This window comes from Salvelinus fontinalis, chromosome 21 (genome assembly GCF_029448725.1).
Source record: "Salvelinus fontinalis isolate EN_2023a chromosome 21, ASM2944872v1, whole genome shotgun sequence".
Taxonomy (NCBI): domain Eukaryota; kingdom Metazoa; phylum Chordata; class Actinopteri; order Salmoniformes; family Salmonidae; genus Salvelinus; species Salvelinus fontinalis.
In genome coordinates this window covers 20,446,123-20,469,113 of record NC_074685.1, presented here as the reverse complement: position 1 = coordinate 20,469,113, position 22,991 = coordinate 20,446,123, and the positions used below count along the sequence as shown (strand labels likewise).

Sequence of the window (22,991 nt, the reverse complement as noted above, 5' to 3'; positions counted from 1 at the left end):
TCCGCGATGCATATAAGGCCCTCCCCCGCCCTCCTTTCGGAAAAGCTGACCACGACTCCATTTTGTTGCTTCCAGCCTACAAACAGAAACTAAAACAGCAAGCTCCCGCGCTCAGGTCTGTTCAACGCTGGTCCGACCAATCTGATTCCACGCTTCAAGACTGCTTCGATCACATGGATTGGGATATGTTCCGCATTGCGTCCAACAACAACATTGACGAATACGCTGATTCGGTGAGCGAGTTCATTAGAAAGTGCATTGACGATGTCGTACCCACAGCAACGATTAAAACATTCCCAAACCAGAAACCGTGGATTGATGGCAGCATTCGCGTGAAACTGAAAGCGCGAACCACTGCTTTTAACCAGGGCAAGGTGACCGGAAACATGACCGAATACAAACAGTGTAGCTATTCCCTCCGCAAGGCAATCAAACAAGCTAAGTGCCAGTATAGAGACAAAGTAGAGTCGCAATTCAACAGCTCAGACACAAGAGGTATGTGGTAGGGTCTACAGTCAATCACGGATTACAAAAAGAAAACCAGCCCCGTCGCGGACCAGGATGTCTTGCTCGCAGACAGACTAAATAACTTTTTTGCTCGCTTTGAGGACAATACAGTGCCACTGACATGGCCCGCTACAAAAACCTGCGGGCTCTCCTTCACTGCAGCCGAGGTGAGTAAAACATTTAAACGTGTTAACCCTCGCAGGGCTGCAGGCCCAGACGGCATTCCCAGCCGCGTCCTCAGAGCATGCGCAGACCAGCTGGCTGGTGTGTTTAAGGACATATTCAATCAATCCTTATCCCAGTCTGCTGTTCCCACATGCTTCAAGAGGGCCACCATTGTTCCTGTTCCCAAGAAAGCTAAGGTAACTGAGCTAAACGACTACCGCCCCGTAGCACTCACTTCCGTCATCATGAAGTGCTTTGAGAGACTAATCAAGGACCATATCACCTCCACCCTACCTGACACCCTAGACCCACTCCAATTTGCTTACCGACACAATAGGTCTACAGACGACGCAATCGCAACCACACTGCACACTGCCCTAACCCATCTGGACAAGAGGAATACCTATGTGAGAATGCTGTTCATCGACTACAGCTCAGCATTTAACACCATAGTACCCTCCAAACTCGTCATCAAGCTCGAGACCCTGGGTCTCGACCCCGCCCTGTGCAACTGGGTCCTGGACTTCCTGACGGGCCGCCCCCAGGTGGTGAGGGTAGGTAACAACATCTCCACCCCGCTGATCCTCAACACTGGGGCCCCACAAGGGTGCGTTCTGAGCCCTCTCCTGTACTCCCTGTTCACCCACGACTGCGTGGCCATGCACGCATCCAACTCAATCATCAAGTTTGCGGACGACACTACAGTGGTAGGCTTGATTACCAACAACTACGAGACGGCCTACAGGGAGGAGGTGAGGGCCCTCGGAGTGTGGTGTCAGGAAAATAACCTCACACTCAACGTCAACAAAACAAAGGAGATGATTGTGGACTTCAGGAAACAGCAGAGGGAGCACCCGCCTATCCACATTGACGGGACAGTAGTGGAGAAAGTGGAAAGTTTTAAGTTCCTCGGTGTACACATCACAGACAAACTGAATTGGTCCACCCACACAGACAGCGTTGTGAAGAAGGCTCAGCAGCGCCTCTTCAACCTCAGGAGGCTGAAGAAATTCGGCTTGTCACCAAAAGCACTCACAAACTTCTACAGATGCACAATCGAGAGCATCCTGTCGGGCTGTATCACTGCCTGGTACGGCAACTACTCCGCCCACAACCGTAAGGCTCTCCAGAGGGTAGTGAGGTCTGCACAACGCATCACCGGGGGCAAACTACCTGCCATCCAGGACACCTACACCACCCGATGTCACAGGAAGGCCATAAAGATCATCAAGGACAACAACCACCCGAGCCACTGCCTGTTCACCCCGCTATCATCGAGAAGGAGAGGTCAGTACAGGTACATCAAAGCAGGGACCGAGAGACTGAAAAACAGCTTCTATCTCAAGGCCATCAGACTGTTAAACAGCCACTACTAACATTTAGTGGCCGCTGCCAACATACTGACTCAACTCCAGCCACTTTAATAATGGGAATTGATGGAAATTATGTAAAAATGTATCACTAGCCACTTTAAACAATGCCACTTAATATAATGTTTACATACCCTACATTACTCATCTCATATGTATATGTATATACTGTACTCTATATCATCTACTGCATCTTGCCATCTTTATGTAATACATGTATCACTAGCCACTTTAAACTATGCCACTTTATGTTTATATACCCTACAGTACTCATCTCATATGTATATACTGTACTCTATACCATCTACTGCATCTACTCTATACCATCTACCGCATTGCGTATGCCGTTCTGTACCATCACTCATTCATATATCTTTATGTACATATTCTTTATCCCTTTACACTTGTGTGTATAAGGTAGTAGTTGTGGAATTGTTAGGTTAGATATTACTTGTTGGTTATTACTGCATTGTCGGAACTAGAAGCACAAGCATTTCGCTACACTCGCATTAACATCTGCTAACCATGTGTATGTGACAAATAAAATTTGATTTGATTTTACCAACTGAGCCACTTAACAGAGACATCATCAAAATGAGTTCAGTAACTGATTTATTGGGTTTAATTAGTAGGCGGATGTTATAGATATTTTCTGTTTAAGCACCCAACCCTCTCCAGCCATGTTATGGACTAGGGAGAGGCGAAGGTCGAGAGCCATGCGTCCTCCGAAACACGACCCTGCCAAGCCGCACTGCTCTCTTAACCCGGAAGCCAGCCGCACCAATGTGTCGGAGGAAACACCATCCAGCTGGCGACCAAGTCAGCTTGGAGGTGCCTGGCCACCATAAGGAGTCTCTAGAACGCAATGGGACAAGGAAATCGGGCCAGCCAAACCCTCCCCTAACCGGACGACGCTTGGCCAATTGTGCTGCACCACTCGGGAGGACCTGGTCTCTATAAAAGTTGCTTGCCGAAAATCAACTTCAGACATTCCAAAATATAGATAGGCCAATACTGTGTGCATTCTATAAGTTCTCATCTAACCAACAATGCTACAGCCCAAACGTTTGACCCTGTTCTATTGATTTAAGCATGATATCGATGGAAGTGGTTGTCATGAGAATTTTCAATCGCAATGATAATAACAATCAATCAATAGCTTTGACCAATCCCCGAGGTTTGTAAGACCATAGGTTTAATAATAATTTGTCAAAGACTCAACTTATGCAAAAGCCTAGTACAGTTTATTCAGAGAACGTTCTGAAGTCAAGAATACAAAAACATCCATTTTATAGCTGCGCACATACTTCCACACAAACAGTAGGTATCCTACGCACATACATACACACAAACAGTCCTTCTCCACAGTTCGCACCACTCGGTGTCCCTCTCCAGCCAACAGTTTCATTCCCCCGAGATTAGGGAGACCTTGAAGTACTCCCTGTCCTCTCCCAAGTCTCTCAGAGGCCTAGCCAGGTCGGTTCAAAAACAGTTTTAATTGTTCTTCGGTATTTTACTACACACACACACAATCCTGAGCTACGCCTTGCTCAGACAGTCTGGGTTTTTAAACTATACAGATACATTGTTTTAACCTAATTCTGACTAAAACTACACACATCATCAGAATATAATTTTATGATTCTAATCAATTTCATACAATTATATGGTTTCAGGGTGGAATATTCTAATCATTAATTTAAACATATAAATTCCATTATCAGTGGTAAAAAGAATTAGTGTTACATTACACTTACCGCATTGGCAATCCACTTGAATCAAAATACAACACTTCAAAATGTAGCTAGCTGTCACGCCCTGGCCTTAGTATTCTTTGTTTTCTTTATTATTTTAGTTAGGTCAGGGTGTGACATGGGGAATGTTTGTGTTTTGTCTCGTCTTGGGTGGTTATATGGTAAAGGGGGTGTTGGGTTTAGTGTATGGGGTTGTGGTTAGTGAATATGTCTAGGTAAGTCTATGGTTGCCTGAGTGGTTCTCAATCAGAGACAGCTGTCTTTCGTTTGTCTCTGATTGGGAGCCATATTTAAGGCAGCCATAGGCATTATGTGTTTGTGGGTAATTGTCTATGTAGAACGTTTGTTGCTTTTGTATTGCACTTACGTTTGTAGCTTCACGGTCGTTTGTTGTTTTGTTTAGTTTTGTTTTAAGTGTTCGATTCGTGTTTCACTCGTCTCAAATTAAAGAGATGTATTTTTCACACGCTGCGTCTTGGTCCACTCATTATCCTCAAGACGATCGTGACACTAGCTGTCTTCTACAAATTGTAGGCAACACATTATTACCAGATTCCGTGTAGTTTTTGATCTGTGTTAGTTTTAACAGGACTTGCAAACTTATCTCCCCCTCACGCAATTGATTTCAATGTAATATCAATATGAGTGATTGGAAAATAAGTGTTACGTTTCTCTTTCTGTTTTGGTGACCCCCAAACCAAATTGCCTCACTCCAAAATGTAGCTGACTGTCTTCTGCAGGTTGTTCTCTAACCAGTGATGTAAAAAGTATCTACAGTTTCCATGTGTTTTTTAGTTGTGTTAGTTTCAACAGCGCTACAACCTGATCCCCCCCCACCTAATCGATATCAGTGATTTCTTGCCACTTGTCCAAACACCTGGGTTTTGATGCGTGTGCAGTTTATAAGGTGCTCGTTTAAAAAAATACAAGTAAGATGATTACTGTTGTTGCACTTGTGAAGATAGTAGATTTTAGGTTTAGATTATAAATATATAACGAACTGTTTCTGCATATTGCTTATTGATTTGGACACCTACTGCACCAGGTCTCGCAGGAAGGCCAAGACTATCCTCAGGGACCCCAGCCACCCGAGCCATGGACTGTTCTCCCTGTTTCTATCACTCAGACGCAGGCAGCATAGGAGCATCATGGTAAAAACTGTAAGACTGGCCAATAGCTTCTACCCCCAGACCATCAGGCTTCTACCCCCCACCTCAAAGGTCATTTTTTACCCTGCCCTCACCCCAATAGACATGTATTATGCTGAATAGTCACGACTAGTCACCTACTCCCCCTGCTGCTCCTCCTTTGGACATTTCCCTTCCCCTCTAATGGACGCTAACCCCCGTCACGCCCTGACCTTAGTATTCTTTGTTTTCTTTATTATTTTGGTTAGGTCAGGGTGTGACGAGGGTGGTATGTGTGTTTTTGTCTTGTCTAGGGTTTTTTGTATGTCTAGGTGTGTGTGTCTAGCCTAGTCTAGACATATGTAGGTCTATGGTGGCCTAGATTGGTTCCCAATCAGAGGCAGCTGTTTATCGTTGTCTCTGATTGGGGATCCTATTTAGGTTGCCATTTTCCAGTTTGGTTTGTGGGTTATTGTCTATGTGAAGTTGCATGTCTGCACTCATTGTTTATAGCGTTCATGTTCGTTTTGTTATTTTGTTATTTTGTTTAGTGTTCTTCGTGTTCAGTCGTCTTCTATTAAAAATATGTATTCACATCACGCTGCGCTTTGGTCTCCTCACTACAACGAACGTGACACCCCCCCCCCCCCCCCCCATGGACATTTATCATTGTATTTTTATCTATTTGTATTTTATTTCACTTTGTCCTGCATTGTTGGAGCTTGTGCCCTGTAATTACATCTGCAACTATGTGCATTATGTGACTATTAAACTGTCTAATCTAATCTCTAGACTGTGTTTTGACATTGGGCTATTTATCAAAATGGCTTGTCAACAGGAAGCAGCGACATTACATTTTCAATTTACATTTTAGGAACATGAATGTAACTTTCAACATTAATTCCAATGGTATTGTACGATTGACTTATTTTGATAGCCTATTCCAATAACAGGAATGTCCTAAAAGGGTTTTCCCTGCCTACAAGGAGCTCTTAAAATTGTTGCAAAACAGGATTCAACATTGCCACCTAGTGGTATAAACGTGTCTTGTATTGCTACGGTGGGGTAGTAGTAGAGTAGTTTGTAACCACCACACCGTGAGATAACGGTTAGAAAACTTGCCAATTTACCAACGGACCGTGCACATTGAGTAGACTTAACCCTCGTTGAATTTATAAAAGCAGATGACTTAACATATGATTTCAATTTAATTGAGAAATGAGAGAGTAGCCTAAGAAGTCATTATTACTTTAAGTAAATGGCTTACATTTAGAAGCATTCAGCAGGTAAGCAAAGATGAGTGCCTGGTCAGCAAAAAGTAGCATGCGCTATGTTACTGTTTCTTGCGACTGGGACTGACAGGTGCACACGAGATAAACAGAAATTATGGTGGAATACAAAATCTTTATTGTTCTCTTAAAGTGACAAATTGGATGATCAAAACTACAATGCAAATAGATTGAAATGGGGGTGTTGAAGTCAAACAATCTATCCATGTGGAAGTCCTTTCATGTCCATTCAGGTCGGCACATGCTGGTCAGTATATGACCACTGTGGCATAGTCATGGCCTTGCTCAAACATGACTGAGTAGGATGGAGGAGCACCAGCATGGGACACGGGGGCATAGCACAAATCATCTTCACCTTCCTGTGATTGCAACAAAGGGATGAGGACAAATCACTATTTGAAAGAAAACATAAAATCATCAAATCCTTTCAATAAACCAAAATTCCAACTGTTATTCATTTATAACATGCTTATATGTTGTGTGCCAGCCCACTGTACTGTTTATGCACAGAAAACTAAAAAAGCACTATGTTGGCAAAGTAGAGGAAGAGCATGAGGCAGCTACATAAAAATGTCATGGTATTGTCTTATTTTCCTGTTGTAAGGGAGTGTAACTGGTGGCAGGGACGTCAGGCGCAGGAGAGCAAAACTGGGTAATCAACGGAACAGTTTTATAAATAAATCCACCGGAAACCAGAACAAACAAATGGGTACAAAACCCGTCACGCACCAGAGAAAATGTGCACATGCACTTACAATAAACAATTCCATACAAAGACATGGGGGGAACAGAGGGCGCCGCCTGATCAAGGAGAGGAACCGACTTCGGCGGAGGTCGTGACACCTGTGGAGATTCTGCAAGATTTGTGTCACTTGCTGTGTAAACAGAATCACAGAAATGTGCTGTTAATACGGGACTGTGGTAAATATCTCCATAATAATAGGCCTACACACGTACACTTCACTGTGGCATCATACATACTTGTTAGGGTAGGGTCTCCTTGCAATGTCTGGACACTGGGCAATCTGAAAGACATGGATAGGTGAGATAGGCCTTCACATTTGAACTGTATGTTCTGTATGCTGTCATAATCATACTGTTCAACACACAACCAACAATATTCACCTTGTTATGACGAGGCGTCCGTTCCCTATGACAGTAAAACAATGGAATACATGAGTGATTCTGTCTGATCGGTTTGCTAATACTTTTATAAGGCTGTTAGATACCAGGTTCACATACTCTTTGCTTTCAGTGAGAGGAGACAGGTGATGCAGAATATGAATACTGCAAGTATAATTATGAATCCTATCAGGGCCATACATCCGATGATGTACTTAGTCAGCATGTCTGTAACAGAGAACAATGTATTTTTGACCAAATGGATGAATGACCTAAATCAGGAATCTATGCATTACATTTCTCATGTAATCTTTCTTACTTGTGTTCCACACCACCACTGTGACATTTTTGCTGGGAGGTGAGTGGAAGCCCTCCTCCTCTTCGTAATGACACTGGACGGTGACCTTTGACCACAGCCCTCTGGGCTTTCACTCAAGCAGCTCTGACCGCATTACTGGGAGGGAGTACTGTTTGTGGCTGGCATTTGCGCGACCAAGCTCCTTGAGTTTAGAATCCACATAGAACAAACACTGCTGACCCTCTACAAGGGCAGAGGACTTGCAGCTCAGCTCAACCACTTCAGTCAGGGTCACAAACTTCAGGCTTACTGAGATCTGGTGCTTCTTCTGGGTAATCCAAGTGTTTGTCTGATTCTCCTTGTCCCCTTGAAGGATGAGGAATGAGAGAGATAGTTGAGGAAAGAGAGAGATAGTTGAGGAAAGATAGGTATGATAACATCATAGTGAAAAACTAGTTTGTGTCCGTTCTAAAACTACTTCAAAATGCAAGATTATTCCCATCTTTAGAGCTCAACATTTATTTCCCAGCCATTGATAACCATGCAAATCACAAAAGTGCATCCCTATTGTTGAATGACAAAACAAGCAAGAGAAGGGGAGAATCGTACCTGCATGTCACGATCGTCTTGCGGTGAGAGAGAGGACCAAGGCGCAGCGTGTGAAAAATACATCTTCTTTATTTGGAAGACGAAAAAAAAAAAAACAGACGAACGTGAAGCTATGAAAGAACTAAGTGCACACATGCAACATAGAACATAGACAATTAACCACAAAACCCCAATGCCTATGGCTGCCTTAAATATGGCTCTCAATCAGAGACAATGAACCACAGCTGCCTCTAATTGAGAACCAACCTAGGCAGCCATAGACATACAAACACCTAGACAAGACACTGACCCATTTAACATACAAAACCCCTAGACAATCCAAAACACATGCATTCCCCATGTCACACCCTGACCTAACTAAAATAATAAAGAAAACAAAGATAACTAAGGCCAGGGCGTGACACTGCATCTGTTAACTGTAGGTCAAGAGAGACTACAAGAAATGTAGTTCATTGTTTTTCCAGCAAAAGTACAATTAGGGATAATGTTATGAAAGAAGTAAAACATTTTACATTTTATTACACAGTACAATAATGATATTATTAATAATACATAACTCACACATAAGGCACCAGCAGCACATTCATTGGATCATGGTTAAGAGTTCTTTGAACGTCCCAAACCTGCCACCTGTTATTATTATAATGCAGAGAGAGAAGTGAAACAGGATATATGGAAATAAGATTTGCTTTCGGGGTCAACTGTTTTCACATGTCCTCAAAAATGTTTTTAGAAATATACACAGGAGCTGTTGGCTGTAGATAATGACTCAGGCAATGCCACAGTAGTGAGTGTGAGAGTGACACACTGTATTTTGTGTCTCTCCTCTCTACTTTTATGGTGAAATTAAAGCTCCCTTTTGTGATGGTGCATAATTTTCATATACACTATCATAACTATAGCTGTCATAGGTTTGTAATGTGCTCCAATTGTAGTTGTAGATAAGACTGATCTGGGTGGGCCTATTCTGTCCTACGATCTGTAACAAACATGTTACCTCTGTCGGGAGCACAGGCGTTTTGAGAGTTATGTTCATGCAAGATTTTGTTCTGGGTTTTCGAGATTAGGTTGGGCCTAACCAGGCCTAACTGGCAGGAACCACTTGTAATTGCAAAAAATATGTTAAAAATATTATTGAATTGGGGACTCCCGAGTGGCGAAGTGGTCTAAGGCACTGCATCGCATTGTTAGCTGTGCCACTAGAGATTCTGGGTTCAAGTCCAGGCTCTGTCTCAGCAGGCTGCGACGAGGAGGCCCATGGGGCGGCGCACAATGGACCCCGTGTCGTCCGGGTTAGCGAGGGTTTGGCCGGCAGGGATATCCTTGTCTCATCGTGCACTAGTGTAACCGATGTGAAATGGCTAGCTTGTTAGCGGTGGTGCGTGCTAATAGCGTTTCAATCGGTGACGTCACTCACTTTGAGACCTTGAAGTAGTGGTTCCCCTTGCCCTGCAAGGGCCGCGGCTTTTGTGGAGCGATGGGTAACGATGCTTCGTGGGTGACTGTTGTTGATGTGTGTAGAGGGTCCCTGGTTCGCACCCGGGGCGAGGGGACGGACTAAAGTTAAACTGTTACATTGATGCTGTTGACCCAGATCACTGGTTGCTGAGGAAAAGGAGGAGGTCGAAAGGGGGTGAGTATAACCGATGTGAAATGGCTAGCTAGTTAGCGGTGGTGCGCGCTAATAGCGTTTCAATCGGTGACATCAGTCGCTTTGAGACCTTGAAGTAGTGGTTCCCCTTGCTCTGCAAGAACCGTGGCTTTTGTGGAGCGATGGGTAACGATGCTTCGTGGGTGACTGTTGTTGATGTGTGCAGAGGGTCCCTGGTTCCCGCCCGGGGCGAGGGGACGGACTAAAGTTAAACTGTTACATTGGTGCCGTGACCCGGATCAACAGCATCAATGTAACAGTTTAACTTTAGTCCGTCCCCTCGCCCCGACCCGGGCGCGTTCCAGGGACCCTCTGCACACATCAACAACAGTCACCCATGAAGCATCGTTATCCATCACTCCACAAAAGCCGAGGAAGAGGAACCACTACTTCAAGGTCTCAAAGCGAGTGACGTCACCGATTGAAACGCTATTAGCGCGCACCACCGCTAACTAGCCAGCCATTTCACATCGGTTACACTAGCGACTCCTGTGGCGGGCCGGGCGCAGTGCACTCTGACACGGTAGACAGGTGTACGGTGTTTCCTCCGACACATTGGTGCTGCTGGCTTCCAGGTTGGATGGGCATTGTGTCAAGAAGCAGGCTTGGTTGGGTTGTGTTTAGGAGGACGCATGGCTCTCGTCCTTCGCCTCTCCCGAATCGATATGGGAGTTGCAGCGATGAGACAAGACTGTAACTACTACCAATTGGGGAGAAAAAAGGGGTAAAAAAATAAATAATAATAATTTTATTAAATTGTTGCAATTATCATGTGGGTTTCATTAGTCTCTAGTTTTGCACACAAATAATTTACTTATACATCATGAAAGCTGTTCATTACAAATGCATCAAGTATACTTGTTCAAATGAATCACATCTTAAAACCTTTGCACATCTATTTATAGCCCAGTATGAGAATGCAATTGGTCTGAGAGGAACAGGAACAGACTACAATAGGTGGGGTCCACAGAGTAGCAGATAGTAGCAGATATTATCAACAAAAATGTTTTTATAAATATACACAGGAGCTGTTGGCTGTAGATAATGACTCAGGCAATGCCACAGTAGTGAGTGTGACACACTGTATTTTGTGTCTCTCCTCTCTACATTTATGGTGAAACAAAAGCTCCCTTTTGTGATGGTGCATCATTTTCATATACACTAACATACCTAAAGCTGTCATAGGTTTTTTAATGTGCTCCAATTGTAGGTGTAGATAAGACAGATCTGGGTGGGCCTATTCTGTCCTAAGATCGGAAAACAAACATGTTACCTGTGTCGGGAGCACAGGGGTTATGAGAGTTAAGTTCATGCAAGATTTTGTTCTGGGTTTTCGAGATTAGGTTGGGCCTAGCCAGTAGCAGATATTACCAACAATGACGAGACGGCCTACAGGGAGGAGGTGAGGGCCCACGGAGTATGGTGTCAGGAAAATAACCTCACACTCAACATCAACAAAACAAAGGAGATGTTCGTGGACTTCAGGAATCAGCAGAGGGAGCACTCCCTTATCCATATCGATGGGACAGTAGTGGAGAAGGTGGAAAGTTTTAAGTTCCTCGGCGTACACGTCACGGACCAACTGAAATGGTCCACCCACACAAACAGCATGGTGAAGAAGGCGCAACAGCTCCTCTTAACCCTCAGGAGGCTGAAGAAATTTGGCTTGTCACCAAAAACACTCACAAACTTTTACAGATGCACAATCGAGAGCATCCTGTCGGGCTGTATCACCACCTGGTACGGCAACTGCACCGCCCACAACCGCAAGGCTCTCCAGAGTGTGGAGCGGTCTGCACAACGCATCACCGGGGGCAAACTACCTGCCCTCCAGAACACCTACACCACCCAATGTCACAGGAAGGCCAAAAAGATCATCAAGGACAACAACCATCCCAGCCACTGCCTGTTCACCCCTCTGTCATCCAGAAGGCAAGGTCAGAACAGGTGCATCAAAGCTGGGACCGAGAGACTGAAAAACAGCTTCTATCTCAAGGCCATCAGACTGTTAAACAGCCATCACTAACATTGAGTGGCTGCTGCCAACATACTGACTCAAATCTCTAGCCACTTTAATAATAAAAATTTGATGCAATAAATGTATCACTAGTCACTTTAAACAATGCCACTTTATAAAATGTTAACATACCCTACATTACTCATCTCATATGTATATACTGTACTCTATACCATCCACTGAATCTTGCCTATGCCGTTTGGCCATCGCTCATCCATATATTTATATGTACATATTGTTATTTATGTCACGCCCTGACCTTAGTTCCTTGTTTATGTCTCTATTTTGGTTTGGTCAGGGCGTGAGTTGGGGTGGGCATTCTATGTCTGGTGTTCTATGTTGTCTATTTCTTTGTGTTTGGCCATGTGTGGTTGTCAATCAGAGGCAGCTGTCTATCGTTGTCTCTGATTGAGAACCATACTTAGGTAGCCTGTTCCCACCTGTGTTTGTGGGTAGTTGTTTTCTGTTTTGTGTATTGCACCTTGCAGAACTGTCCGTTTGTCTTTTTGTTCAAGTGTTTGTATTTATTAAAAGTATTATGAATACTTACCACGCTGCACCTTGGTCCTCTTCTCCTTCTCCCGACGACGTTCGTTACAATTCATTCCTTTAGACTTGTGTGTAAAAGGTAGTTGTTGTGAAATTGATAGATTACTTGTTAGATGTTACTGCATGGTTGGAACTAGAACTAGAAGCACAAGAATTTCGCTACACTCACATTAACATCTGCTAACCATATGTATGTGACAAATAAAATGTGATTTGATATCTAAATCAGGAAGCAGTGAGAAGAAATATGGAGGTAGTGTATCAACATGTGGAAGTAAAGGCACATACTGTAAGTAAACCGTGATAATAACAAAACACATTTTTTAAACTAACAGAGGTGTAAAGTACTTAATGTAAAATACTTTAAAGTAATACTTAAGTAGCTTTTTGGGGTATCTATACTTTACTATTTCTATTTTTGACTACTTTTACTTTTAGTTCACTACATTCTTTAAGAACATATTGTACTTTTTGCTCCAAACATTTTCCTTGACACCCAAAAGTACTCGTTACATTTTGAATGATAAGCAGGACAGGAAAATAGTCAAATTCACACACTTATCAACTGAACATCCCTGGTCATCCCTACTGCCTCTGTTCTGGCGGACTCACTAAACTGACATGATTTGTTTGTAAATGATGAGTGTTGGAGTGGCCTTCAGTAAAAAAAGAAAAAATGGTGCATTCTGGTTTGCTTAATATAAGGAATTTAAAATGATTTATACTTTTAATTTTGACACTTAAGTATATTTTAAACCAAATACTGAAAGACTTTTACTCAAGTAAACTTTTACTGGCTGACTTTTACTCTTACTTGAGTCATTTTCTATGAAGGTATCTTTACTTTTACTCAAGTATGACAGTTGACTACTTTTTCCACCACTGAAAACTAATATACACCAGACATGGTTAAAGAGAGAGATGTAGAGAGCGAGAGATCAGAAAAGGAGAGAGAGATGTAGAGATGTAACAAGCGAAGTTTGACATTTGTTCTACCTTCTTGTGGCTATGAGTCTCTATTGACTCTTGTCAAGGAGGGAAATAGATTGGTGACTACTGATTGTTGACTGCTGACTAGATTGGGTAACTCAATTTAGGAAAATATTTATTTTACGTTTCAGACAAAGTTAATTTTTCATTTATTTCATTTAACCTAAAATGCAAATAGTTGAAACTGCTTGTTTTCAGAAAGGAGTAGATATCTTTAGTCTTTGTTGTTGTGGCAGTATTTGTTGTACTATGAGTAAATTATGATCCAATATGAAGAAAGAAAGAAATATAGGATTATAACTGTAAACTATGTCAAAAAATGTTATCCAGTAAATGTTTAATCTTCTATGATTCTGCTAAGAGGGCGTACTCTCCAGCTATTTCAAACTTGATCTTGGTGCGCCCAGGTCCAACTTGGTTACCGGTAGATTTCACTGTTGCATATTGAATACTAGCTGGGTCACCAGTTGATGTCACTGTAGCGTATTGCAGACTAGTGTCCTCTTCCTGTAAGAGAGAGCTCAAGTCACTTTGAGCTGTGTGCACGGTAGGGTTGTCATTGGTGCTATTGGCAATATTGCTTGATATTGTGGAAGTAAAGTGCATATTAGGCTACTTCACACTGCACTGGTTCAAACCAACTCACCTCATCCCTAGACGGCTTTGTGATGACAGAATCTGTTTAAAATGAGAGAATGAGGGAAAATAAAACACTGAACAAAAGAAGATAAAGTTGGTGGTTTAGTTAACTCTCATACTCACAGACACAAGGTGGGGTTTGGTCTTGCTGCTCAGGTGGCCTTCTGTCGAGACAATGCAGTACAGTCAGAAAGATATAGCCGTGCATGAATAAAGAATAAATTACGTGAATCTAAAATGAATACCCCAGTCTTACCCTGTATTTACAGGCCTGCCATGAACCCCTTCAAAAGATACAGAGAAAAAATGTAGCAATTTTGAAAAAAACTCAAAGTAGCCTTTGGAACAAAATAAGAATGGGATATGAGAAGACCTATCTGAAAGCACGCACCACATTTGCATTGGAGAACACACAGCACAGACCCAGCTAGCAGAACCAGGAAAAGGGAACCAGCACCCAGAATGATGATGATGAGGAACCCTGGACCTGAAGAAACTGAATGAAGGCTCACCGACAGTGAGTCATCTATACAGTATAACCTGACCATACAATGACTAGTATGTTAATGCAAATAAGCCTTATTAATAGCGACTATCGAGACACTTAACAGTTTATAGATGTTGGAAATGTATCAATACCTGTACATTTAGAAACAGAGTCATTCACTAAACTTGCAATTTGAAGTTCTTAGGACTATTAACAGTTAATCTAAAACCAAACCAATGTTACTCACCTCTTCCTTGGTCTGTGACATTGCTGTTTGTCTTCTCCTGACCAGTTATGATTACACTGAATGCTGATGGGGAACTAGTAGCTCCTGGAGGATTTACAACTGAAATAAATAAAATATTGATATGTGTACAATAATAATATATTAGTCTTGCAATACAACAATAGACCGACAGAAGATTGACACATTTGAAATCACAGAAAATGATGGGCTCTAATCTTCCTCACCATCTATGGTGATATCGAGGGATTCACTATGCTGTGATGTCACAGTATCTTCACCCTCTACAACCAGCTCCACAGCACAGGTGATGAAGATCTCTCCAGCACTGCTCCTCTTCCTCTGCAGTTCTTCTTCTGCCACTCTCCCCACACAGACATTGTCTTTGTAGGGTAGTTTTTTAAAGTGTGAGTCACCATTGTTCAGATAAAAGTAGCATGAGGTGCCAGCCTTGGCCTCACATCGAAGATTGAGGTAATTCACAATCTTCTCCACATTAACTCTGGGCTTTCCAATTGGATCTGTCAGTAAATTGTGAAAGTAATTTATGAAGTCATTTAACAAGTGGGAAGTGTACTCTGGTAAACATGTGGTTTGGAGTACTTTAATACTGTCACTTACCACCCACATTAAGTCTTCGAGCGTCACTGGGTTTAGAGGTTTTGATCGTTTCACCTTGTCTGTTCTGTAGAATTACACAGCTGAGATCTACTTCAGTCTTGTTCCACTTTTTGAACTCATTCCATAACAACTTGAACTGGCAAGCACCCTGCTTGTAATCCACTTTTCTTATAGGTTTGGGGTCATGATCTCTGTTGAAATGGCACTCTGTGCCTTCTGGTGACTCACAGCGTACTGTAACAGGTGTAGCTACATTGATGTACCCAGAGGAAATTACAATAGTGGGAGTGGGAACTGAATCTGTTTAGAGAAATAGAGAGAATCTATGAAATTGTGAGCAATAAGAATCTGGATTCAGAACGTATTTGTATGTGGAGTATGACTTCCTTGTCTCTCTATTTGCAACTAAAAACATATTGTTTTTAATAAAGATATAGCACGTTAAGCTTTGTGCTACTCTATTGTGAAAAGTAGTGTACAAATTTGTCATCAAAAAAATAACTTTTTGCCTAAAATAAATCAATAGCTGTTGAGCTGGACAATTAAAGAAGTGACATTTGTTAATATGTACCTGCACAACTTCCTTTTACCGCAACACTGGCAACATCTTCAAACAAGGTAAAAACAACTTAGTGAGACATTTTACAAGCCTTACTATAAGACGTAATAAAATGTCATACATACTTAGAACAAGTTATAAAGCATACATTAAGTAACATATTACCAAAACTTAAAATCGGTGTAAAGAGATATTGATCCAAAGACCAAGATAATTGAATACTCACAAATGAGAAGAATATAAGACAAAGACATATTTTCCACTTCCTTCCGTCAGTGAAGTGAACTCCACACATAGATTGTCATGTGAGAAAACTGATGTGTGTTTGGTAGGACACAGAAAAACCTACAGAGGAGGATATGGAGACTCACGTGTGATTTTGTGACCGATCACTAGTGACGCTGAAGAAAATGACCTTGTTTTCATTGACCACTAAGAGGCTATCCATGTGGTCCACCCTACATTGAACTTACTGAAAATATTGGTAACTACAGCACAGATATTTCAAATATTAGAACTCTTGTGATTAATTGATAAAATAAACTAGTTGACTTTTCAAAGAGTTACTTTAAACTATACACACACAAATTTACAAAACCAAAATTAAATATGCAGTAGCTTAACAGCAACATCACCCGAACAACTGTTAGGTTCTAATTCTCATAGTAAAAACTCTCAGACATTATGGAAGCTTAACCAAGTTTATTCTTCCCAATTAGACAAAAAACATTTTCACACAAGCACTGATATTTAATCATTCCTCATAGGCTGAGTCTCCTTCTACATATCTGTACAAACATAATTCTTTTCTGCTAGGCAGGACACTAGTGATATGGGCCATGAACTTTTATTTCTCCCTTAAGGTGACCTGACCTGACCTCAACTCCCCTCCATCACTAATCCATGGCTCTCTCCCTTCATCAATGTCTGCCGCATGCAATCGCTTACCTGCACTCAACACATTCCAAGCTTAATTGCACAAACTATATACCTTCCACCTAAAACCAATAACTTCTGATGTAGACCCTCTAAACCTCAGCACTCCATCAGTGACATGAATAAGTATATTTTCATATTCTCAGAACCCAACACAACACACACATTGACATGATCAAATGAGTTCAGTTACTGATCTATTGGGTTTATTTGAAGTTGGACAATTTGAAGGACAGTTTCTTGTTTGAGCTTTTTCACCCCACGACTTTCACAGCTTTGTAATGGAGGCGACTAATGCTTCTCCAAATGAGGAAATGGCAGATACCTTGATCCATGTCTGTTTAGTTTACATAATACATATTTCCAGTCAGAGTAACCAGTCTGTGCCAACTAAGTTATGACTTGGATTGCATCCATAGATCACATTACTTTTGTGTATTTTTGTCAAACTTAGTGTTTTGGAAGCAAATCCAAGCATTGAAGAAATGCAAAACAGGAATCCAAATATATTTCAGTTGTTTTTTATTTCATCATCACCAATAAATTGTTTCACATTTTTTGGTAAACCACAGGAAGAAAGGTTATGGATTGTTCCTCAAATAATTAAGATTTCGGTTATAGTACTGGATAACATTGACATCAACTCCTTGTAGGACGCACCAGTTTCTTTTTAAAGGTTGGACATATTTCTAATGTGAATCTTGCAATATATCCAAAAATTATACAACAGGCATGTTATTTATTTAAATTGTAGTATGATAGATCTTATTCTCATCCATCTGGGTTTGAGGGCTAGGGACAGAGTGTTAGGTTACCAGTTGCAGCACAATGGCTTATTGTAGCACATCTCAGCTTAGATTTACATTTACATTTAAGTCATTTAGCAGACGCTCTTATCCAGAGCGACTTACAAATTGGTGCATTCACCTTATGACATCCAGTGGAACAGCCACTTTACAATAGTGATTATCCTACTTTCAATTTGCTTCATGAAGATATTGCACTTTATCCATTTGAACAATCTGAGCCCCCTTATCTGCTGGTTTAATCACTATATTCTGATTGCTGTTCAATGTTTTGAGAGCTTGATTTAGTTGATTTGTAAGGTTAAAGTGATGTACAGGTCTGGTTCTGAATTGTGAAAAGGAAGCCACATCCCTACGTGTAAGAGTCTGTATAGTTTCTGACACTGACTCCAACTGAGGTTTCCAATGTGAGGGGTTTGGAAATAGTATATGAAGAAAATCTGTTTCACAATCAAAATGATCTTATAACTTCAATCTTCTATGATAGACGTGTAGATCCCTCCGGAGCTCCCTGCAGTTCACCTGTTTAGGAGTTGGTATGAAAGTCAGTCCTCTTTCTAGAACCTCACTCTCGGCTTTGTTGAGCCCAATGGGACATTGCTGGTCTTGACCTCAAATCATTTGTGAAGTGGTATGGTACCACCCTGCATACCACTGCTGGCTTGCTTCTGAAGCTAAGCAGGGTTGGTCCTGGTCAGTCCCTGGATGGGAGACCAGGTGCTGCTGGAAGTGGTGTTGGAGGGCCAGTAGGAGGCACTCTTTCCTCTGGTCAAAACAAAGATCCCAATTCCCCAGGGCAGTGATTGGGGACACTGCTCTGTGTAGGGTGCCGTCTTTCGGATGGGACGTTAAACGGGTGTCCTGACTCTCTGAGGTCATTAAAGATCCCATGGCACTTATCGTAAGAGTAGGGGTGTTAACCCCGGTGTCCTGGCTAAATTCCCAATCTGGCCCTCAACCACAATTCCATTACTGTGTCTTTCCACACCTCTTCATGTTCTCTGACAAGTCATTTCTATTGATGGATATAGACATGAGCTTCACAGTATGAAGATATGTATAGCAAGCCGTTTGCGGTGTTGTTTGCAGGGGTGATGTTGGTGCCTTCTCCTCATCTCTAGAAATAGAAGTGTACCTGTATGATCAGTACTCTCACTGTGGTCACATCTACGTGACAAACAGACTCGACACACTCTGCTAAAGTTCAGGTACAACAGTGAACATCATGAGACATCGGACCGTTGAAGATCGTTGAAGACCTTTGAAACTCAACTGCTGTGTAAACTAAACACAATGCTGTCTCCTCTCAGAGTGCCTCCTCAACTTCCAAAGAAAATAAACATTTTCAACAAGATTTACAATATACTGTACAAGCTTTATTTCCACTGGAATACACAACATCCATGAGCAGAAAAAAAAGAATTGCTAATAAAATTGCTGTATTTCAGACATATGAACTCATTACACATGAAACACTTTGCATAATACAAAATACATTAACAAGCAGTGGGGAGTAAAGAGCATTGTTCTACACACACATATTGCAGCTTAGATGGGTTTTGGTCAAGACACAACAATTCACCAGCACATTCAAACAGATAATATAAAAACATGCATGAGTACATTTTGTTGAATATATAGACCACTCTTACCTCCGTTTGACATTGCCTTGCGGATCAACTTCAAAGATAAAAGTATGATGAAAATAAATCATACGGGCAGGTTGTATAGCTATTAAAAGACATGACAAAAGCCTTTGGAACAACAAACAGATGTAGGATCTTAATTTGAGCCAGTTTGCTACAGCAGGAAAATAATCCGGCAGCAACAGGAAATGTGAATTATTATGTGGATGAAAATGAATGGATATTTTTGTTGGGGTTGATAGATTTCTTTTAGGGCAAATCAAGTTTGAAAATTTCAAAGCGGAAATTACAAACTTTAGAAGCATTTTTAAATCTCAAATGCACTGCAAGTAGGCATTTCCTGCTGTGCAGGTACATTCTCAGAAACAAAAGAGTAATCAAATGAAGTTCCTACATCAGTTACAATTTGTGTGAGTATGAGAAGGCATGCACCACGTCTATACTGCCACTCTCTGTTGTCATCTATGCATAGTCACTTCAATTAACTCTACCTACATGGACATACTACCTCAACTAACCGTTGCCCCCGCACATTGACTCTGTACAGGCACCCCCCTCTATATATTGCTATTTTTTATTGCTCCTCTTTAATTACTTGTTACTTGTATCCCTTATTCTTATCCGTATTTTTTGAAACTGCACTGTCGGTTAGGGGCTCGGAAGTAAGCATTTCACTGTAAGGTCTACCTACACCTGTTCTATTCGGCACATGTGACTAATATCATTTGATTTGATTTGATTTGATTTGAGAAGACACAGAACAAATTCCATCAGCAGAATGATAACATAGACAACAGCACGAAGACTGGTATACTGGTAGAAGGGGATTTCTGAGACAGATTCTGGAAGGGAAAGGGACATCACTATCAAAAACAGTATCTGAATAGGCACTTGCTGATGTATTTCAACAAACTGAGCTCACAATAACCATGTTTATTTAATACACCTTCTCCTTGGGTAGTTATACTACTGACTGACCTATCTTCTCCAAGTGAGATGGAACTGGTGGCTACAGGAGGATTTACAACCAAAATAAATAAAACAATGATATACACAGTATGTACAATAATTATATACAGTGTTAGTCTTGCAATACAGTACTAGACAGACAGAGGAATGTCATGATAATATTTTCACAGTTAATCTAAAACCAAACCAATGTTACTGACCTCTTCCTTCGGCTGTGACATTGCTGCTTGTCTTCTCCTGAACAGGTTTGATTACACTGAACACTGATGGGGAACTAGTAGCTCCTGGAGGATTTACAACTCAAATAATTAAAACATTGATATGTAATAAATTAATAATATATTAGTCTTGCAATACAACAATAGAAAGACAGAAGATTGACACATTTGAAATCACAGAAAATGATGGGCTCTAGTCTTCCTCACCATCTATGGTGATACCGAGGGGTTCACTATAGTGTGATGTCACAGTATCTTCACCCTCTACAACCAGCTCCACAGCACAGGTGATGAAGATCTCTCCAGCACTGCTCCTCTTCCTCTGCAGTTCTTCTTCTGCCACTCTCCCCACACAGACATTGTCTTTGTAGGGTAGTTTTTTAAAGTGTGAGTCACCATTGTTCAGATAAAAGTAGCATGAGGTGCCAGCCTTGGCCTCACATCGAAGATTGAGGTAATTCACAATCTTCTCCACATTAACTCTGGGCTTTCCAATTGGATCTGTCAGTAAATTGTGAAAGTAATTTATGAAGTCATTTAACAAGTGGGAAGTGTACTCTGGTAAACATGTGGTTTGGAGTACTTTAATACTGTCACTTACCACCCACATTAAGTCTTCGAGCGTCACTGGGTTTAGAGGTTTTGATCGTTTCACCTTGTCTGTTCTGTAGAATTACACAGCTGAGATCTACTTCAGTCTTGTTCCACTTTTTGAACTCATTCCATAACAACTTGAACTGGCAAGCACCTTGCTTGTAATCCACTTTTCTTATAGGTTTGGGGTCATGATCTCTGTAGAAATTGCACTCTGTGCCTTCTGGTGACTCACAGCGTACTGTAACAGGTGTAGCTACATTGATGTACGCAGGGGAAATTACAATAGTGGGAGTGGGAACTGAATCTGTTTAGAGAAATAGAGAGAATCTATGAAATTGTGAGTGATAAGAATCTTGATTCAGAATGTGTTTGCATGTGGAGTATCACTTCCTTGTCTCTCTATTTGCAACTAAATACATTTCTTAATAAAGATTTGTCACTTTAAGCATTGTGCTACTCTATTGTGAAAAGTAGTGTACAAATCTGTCATCAAAAAAAATAACTTTTTGCCTGAAATAAATCAATAGCTGTTGAGCTGGACAATTAAAGAAGTGACATTTGGTATATGTACCTGCACAACTTCCTTTTACCGCAACACCGGCAACATCTTCAAACAAGGTAAAAACAACTTAGTGAGACATTTTACAAGCCTTACTATAAAGCATAATAAAGTGTCATACATACTTAGAACAAGCTATAAAGCATACATTAAGTAACATATTACCAAAACTTAAAATCGGTGTTAAGAGATATTGATCCAAAGACCAAAATAATTGAATACTCACAAATGAGAAGAATATAAGACAAAGACATATTTTCCACTTCCTTCCGTCAGTGAAGTGAACTCGACACATAGATTGTGATGTGAGAAAACTGATGTGTGTTTGGTAGGACACAGAAAAACCTACAGAGAAGGATGTGGACACTCACGAGAGATGTTGTGACAGATCACTAGTGACGCTGAAGAAAATGACCCTATTTTCATTGACCACTTTCATTGACAACTGTCCATGTGGTCCACCCTACATTGAACTTCCTGAAAATATAGGTAACTACAGCACAGCTATTTCAAATAGGAGAAGTCTTGTGATGAATTGATCAAATAAACTTGTTGACTTTTCAGAGAGTTACTTTAAACTATACACACACAAATAAACAAAACCATCACCCTAACAACAGCTAGGCAGGTGTCACGCCCTGACCTTTGTTATCTATGTTTTCTGTATTATTTTGGTTAGGTCAGGGTGTGACGAGGGTGTGTTTTTGTATTGTCTAGGGTTTTTGTATGTCTAGGGGTGTTTGTAAGTCTAGGCATATTGTAGGTCTATGGTGGCCTGAATTGGTTCCCAATCAGAGGCAGCTGTTTATCGTTGTCTCTGATTGGGAATCCTATTTAGGTTGCCATTTTCCCGTTTGGTTTCGTGGGTTCTTGTCTATGTGTAGTTGCCTATTACAGCACTCTTTTTTATAGCTTCACGTTCGTTTTGTTATTTTGTTTAGTTTGTTCAGTGTTCATTCGTTTAATAAATAGAATGTACGTATACCACGCTGCACCTTGGTCTCCTCAATACGACGAACGTGACAGCAGGACACTAGTGATACGGGCCATAAACTTTTATTTCTCCATTAAGGTGACCTGACCTGACCTGACCCCCCTCCATCACTAATCCATGGCTCTCTCCCTTCATCAATGCCTGCCACATGTAATTGCTTCCCTGCACTCAACACATTCCAAGCTTAATTGCACCCACTATATACAGTTGAAGTTGGAAGTTTACATACACTTAGGTTGGAGTCATTAAAACTCATTTTTCAACGACT

General features: G+C 41.3%; 2 protein-coding genes and 1 long non-coding RNA gene across 3 annotated transcripts; all 3 read right to left on the bottom strand.

The window, feature by feature from the left end:
• Window positions 1–6,360: 6,360 nt before the first annotated feature.
• Window positions 6,361–9,907, bottom strand: LOC129818399 (uncharacterized). The gene is made up of 7 exons (XR_008753939.1): window positions 8,803–9,907; window positions 8,242–8,307; window positions 7,654–7,998; window positions 7,338–7,562; window positions 7,194–7,237; window positions 6,968–7,087; window positions 6,361–6,571 (listed from the first exon to the last, which is right to left on the bottom strand). It is a non-coding gene; the product is annotated as an uncharacterized LOC129818399 (long non-coding RNA).
• Window positions 9,908–10,312: 405 nt separating this feature from the next.
• Window positions 10,313–19,405, bottom strand: LOC129819185 (uncharacterized). Its single transcript, XM_055875738.1, has 10 exons — window positions 19,393–19,405; window positions 16,011–16,067; window positions 15,440–15,739; window positions 15,046–15,339; window positions 14,822–14,920; window positions 14,479–14,583; window positions 14,344–14,371; window positions 14,211–14,251; window positions 14,095–14,126; window positions 10,313–13,955 (listed from the first exon to the last, which is right to left on the bottom strand). The coding sequence occupies exons 1-10, from the start codon at window positions 19,403–19,405 to the stop codon at window positions 13,794–13,796; spliced, it is 1,131 nt and encodes a 376-aa protein (XP_055731713.1). The 3' UTR covers window positions 10,313–13,793.
• LOC129818398 (uncharacterized) lies at window positions 18,705–22,149 on the bottom strand. The gene is made up of 4 exons (XM_055874243.1): window positions 21,956–22,149; window positions 21,742–21,777; window positions 21,175–21,474; window positions 18,705–21,074 (listed from the first exon to the last, which is right to left on the bottom strand). The coding sequence occupies exons 1-4, from the start codon at window positions 21,981–21,983 to the stop codon at window positions 20,767–20,769; spliced, it is 672 nt and encodes a 223-aa protein (XP_055730218.1). The 5' UTR covers window positions 21,984–22,149; the 3' UTR covers window positions 18,705–20,766.
• Window positions 22,150–22,991: the final 842 nt, after the last annotated feature.

Bases quoted from the DNA above. Each gene is read 5' to 3' on its own strand.
- LOC129818398 (XM_055874243.1), bottom strand. From the start codon at position 21,983: ATGTCTTTGTCTTATATTCTTCTCATTT. The intron at 21,778-21,955 runs GTGAGTATTCAA...CCTTGTTTGAAG, and splicing joins GTCTTATATTCTTCTCATTT to ATGTTGCCGGTGTTGCGGTA. The intron at 21,075-21,174 runs GTAAGTGACAGT...ATTTACTGACAG, and splicing joins TCGAAGACTTAATGTGGGTG to ATCCAATTGGAAAGCCCAGA.
- LOC129819185 (XM_055875738.1), bottom strand. The intron at 14,921-15,045 runs GTGAGGAAGATT...TATTTATTTCAG, and splicing joins CCTCGATATCACCATAGATG to TTGTAAATCCTCCAGGAGCT. The intron at 14,127-14,210 runs GTGAGTATGAGA...CATTTTAAACAG, and splicing joins CCAAACCCCACCTTGTGTCT to ATTCTGTCATCACAAAGCCG.